At 39.3% G+C, this 3375-nt stretch overlaps 1 protein-coding gene across 1 annotated transcript; it reads right to left on the bottom strand.

Moving 5' to 3' along the window:
- Positions 1 to 503: 503 nt before the first annotated feature.
- Positions 504 to 1649, bottom strand: LOC132039064 (uncharacterized). The gene has a single exon (XM_059429609.1). The coding sequence runs from the start codon at positions 1647 to 1649 to the stop codon at positions 504 to 506; it is 1146 nt and encodes a 381-aa protein (XP_059285592.1).
- Between the last annotated feature and the right edge of the window lie 1726 nt (positions 1650 to 3375).

A 3375-nucleotide genomic window follows, 5' to 3' on the forward strand; every position in this document is an offset into this window, starting at 1 on the left:
GCATAGTTTCGTGGTATAACCTTTGATATGTATATATATATGTTGTTGTTCGGGGTACGGCGGGGCCACTCGTCCCATCATATGATGTCGTTGTCACTCTTAGAGTCTGTGGTCACAAGTGTGGGTCTATGTATGGTTGTTGTTTTGTTATATGGTTATGACTTGTGTTTGGGGCGTACCCATTTGTAGTGGCAGCCTTGTCGGCTTGCGTAGCTATATATATGTTTATCATGGCAGCTGTGTATAAAGGTAGCCTTCTCGGCTTATGTTTTGTTGGGACGATCCCTATATATATATGACCGCCTTGCCGGCTTTGGTGCGATATTAACTATTATAGGCTGTAACTCTTCAGGAGATCCTATAATGGTTTATTGTCCTGACGTGTTGAAATGGTTCCGTGAGAGCAATCAAAAAGAATTTGTGATGTCTATTTAACATTTGTAACCTATGAAAGGCTTTTTGTGTCTTCACTGATCTAACATTCCAAATGAATGATTTTAACATCATTTAACATTAGATTTAGCTGCATTCCTCTTTGGTACCACCCTGAGTGGAATTTGCTTGTCACTAGCATTCTTCTTTCCTTTCTTCTGGCCCTTATTGTTAGACTTGCTCTTAGGAGATATATCAGCCTGTTTGAGTATGTCTTCCTTATTCTGCTTAATATTCTCCTCTTTGTCCTCTTTATGAAGATTTCTGACATCATCCTCTACTTCAATTACATCAATATTATGAGAGATCAGGTCATGTAACTCTTTGATTGGGGAAGGTTTTCTGCAAATTGTCACCTGTCGGATCTCAGTATAGGAAATCACCAGTGCCCTTTCTGAAGAAGGAGGATCTGGTGGATCAACATCTTGCTCCAAATCCATCTGCTCCTCCATCTTGTCACCTGTGGAAACTGCAGAAATTGCCTCTATTAAATCCTCCATTTGCACATTTTCCTGCACTTTTCCTTCTCTTTGCAAAGGATCATGAATTATCACTGAGGGGGAACCCTCTGTAACCTCTTTTGCTCCATCTAATTCTTTATCATCAATAGTCACATTTTCATCATGTTCTGAATGAACAACTTGTATTTGAACCTCCTCTTTCCCTGGAACCTCTAATTTCCTCAAATTTGTTTCCCTATCTGTTGTATTGGTGCCACCAGGATCTCCTTCAGATGTTCCTTCCACGTTGTCCTCTTCCTTAGGATCTCTATCAGTATTACCTTGCACTCCACCTTCCTGCTGCCTTTCTCCTATTTCCATTCCCTTTTCCTCCACCTTATCAGCCCATGAACTATGAAGTGCTTCCTCTTGATCTGTCACCTTTTGAGTTGTTGTTTGTTGCATTAATCCTTGCTCATTATTAATACCTGGCATTACTTCCTCTACTCTTTGCTGACCTTGTGTGGAACTTTGAATAATGTCATCTACATTTGTTTGCTCAATGTCTGCATTATTAAGCCTAGTCTCCAAATGATTACTCTGACCATCCTTGTTGCCATTTGCATTTGAATTCTCCCCTTCAGCTTTGGATGTACTTGTACTTGATAGCACACCTTCTTTCACAGTATTTAAAACACCAAATTTGTTTTGCACCACCCCCTTGTACTTCTGAATCAACATTATTCTTTGCATCAGCACTCTCAACCTTGCTTTCATCCACCTTATCAGAAGTGTTAGTTTTTGGAACAAATTTCATCATAGGATAATTCCTACCATGATACCATCTGCGTGCCTCATGCTTGCCTTTCTCCTGGACAATTTGTTCCTCTTGATTTCCTATATTCTTCACCCTATTATTTGTGCTTATAACATCAACTTCTCTTTGGTTTCTTCAATTCAGGATGAAGGATTCTACACTCATCTCTAGAGTGGCCTTGAATCTTACATTCAGTAGAATATTTTGGTAAGAAATCATATTGAATTTTGACTTTCATCTTCGTGATATCCTTTGTATCCTCATCCTCTATTTCCAACATCAGAAAGTTAGGTAACTCAGCAAGAAGATCTACTTGGACCTTGACTCTAGCACAACTAGGTCGAGTCTTGTTTATGGTTGTCATGTCAAGCTGCAAAGGCCTTCCAACAGCTGAAGTGTTACACCTCAAAAATTTCCCCTTAGCGTACAAGTGAATAGACTCACGAAGGGCATGATGAGTACGAGGTTTGGATAAGCAAGGAGTAGTAATTAATAGTCCTAATTAAGACTTCTAAAGGCATCCGAGTTAAGGCAAGAAAGTTGTTAAGGAAATCGAGTTATAAGTTAGTGTGTCGGACGAAAACTATGAGTGTTGAGTTAGTGTTACCTTAAGGATGTTTTGAAGAAAGTTATAACGACCCTTAGATCGATAATGAAGTGATAAACAAGTGCCAAGAAGGTTCCATAAGGATTGAAGATCAAACGAAACGACGGGAACCATTCCGGTGGAACTGTGAGTTCCACGACCATGTTCCACGGACAGCACCATGATCCACGGACCGTGGAATAGCCAGCAGAGAAGATGGATGGCTGGTCGTGAACCACGACCAGTTCCACGACCAACAATGAGTTCCACGGACCATGAAGCTGTCCGTGGAAGTCCCACCGGCTGAGTTCATTCCAAGTCTTTAAATGTGAGTCCACTTCATTTATTTCATTTCCATACACGATTTCAACCTCTCCACACCTCTAGAACCTTCCAAACATTTCATCCACAAGAAAACTAAGGGAATCAAGGATCAATAACAAGATTTGAAGTGAATCAAGCCTATGAAACTCCATTAAAGCCATCAAAGTCAAGAAATTTCAAGAAAGGAGAAATAGGGTTTTTGTGCAAAAGGTGTAGGAGTATTCAAGGTCTATCCCTTCATCATCTAAGGTGAGTTTCATGACCTTTCTACGTTATTTGAAGCATTAATAAGTTGGAACACGTGGATTATGAAAGAGTATGGAAGATGGGTTATAAATGGATGAATAATGTCATTTTGGAATAGTAGTTGAAAGGAATCATGAAAATGAATATGTTGATGTTATAAATGTATTATAAATGATATTTAGAACATGAAATACGCATTGGATACGAAAGAATGCGATGGTGAACTTTAGTCATGAATATGGAGAATTTAGGTGAAATTATGAAATGCGAATCATGTGAATGAACGATGACTGTTATTAGTGATATTGTGATGGTTGTTATGGGCGTTGGAAGTTGATATGGAATATGGCGGAAAGTAGTATAAACAAAGAAAACGCTGCCCAATTTTCTTTAGCCTTAAGAAGCGCGTTCTTGTAATTGCCTAGCTAATGTTGATACGAACTCTCTTGAAGGTAAAGACGAGGGCGTTAAAGGAGAACGAGCAAGCCATAAAGTAGTTAAACGACAAAGGTATGTGAGGCTTAACCCTT

This window comes from Lycium ferocissimum, chromosome 12 (assembly GCF_029784015.1).
Source record: "Lycium ferocissimum isolate CSIRO_LF1 chromosome 12, AGI_CSIRO_Lferr_CH_V1, whole genome shotgun sequence".
NCBI classification, from domain to species: Eukaryota; Viridiplantae; Streptophyta; class Magnoliopsida; order Solanales; family Solanaceae; genus Lycium; species Lycium ferocissimum.

Coding starts and splice junctions, on each gene's coding strand:
- LOC132039064 (XM_059429609.1), bottom strand. CDS start 1,649: ATGAAAGCAAGGTTGAGAGTGCTGATGCAAAGAATAATGTTGATTCAG.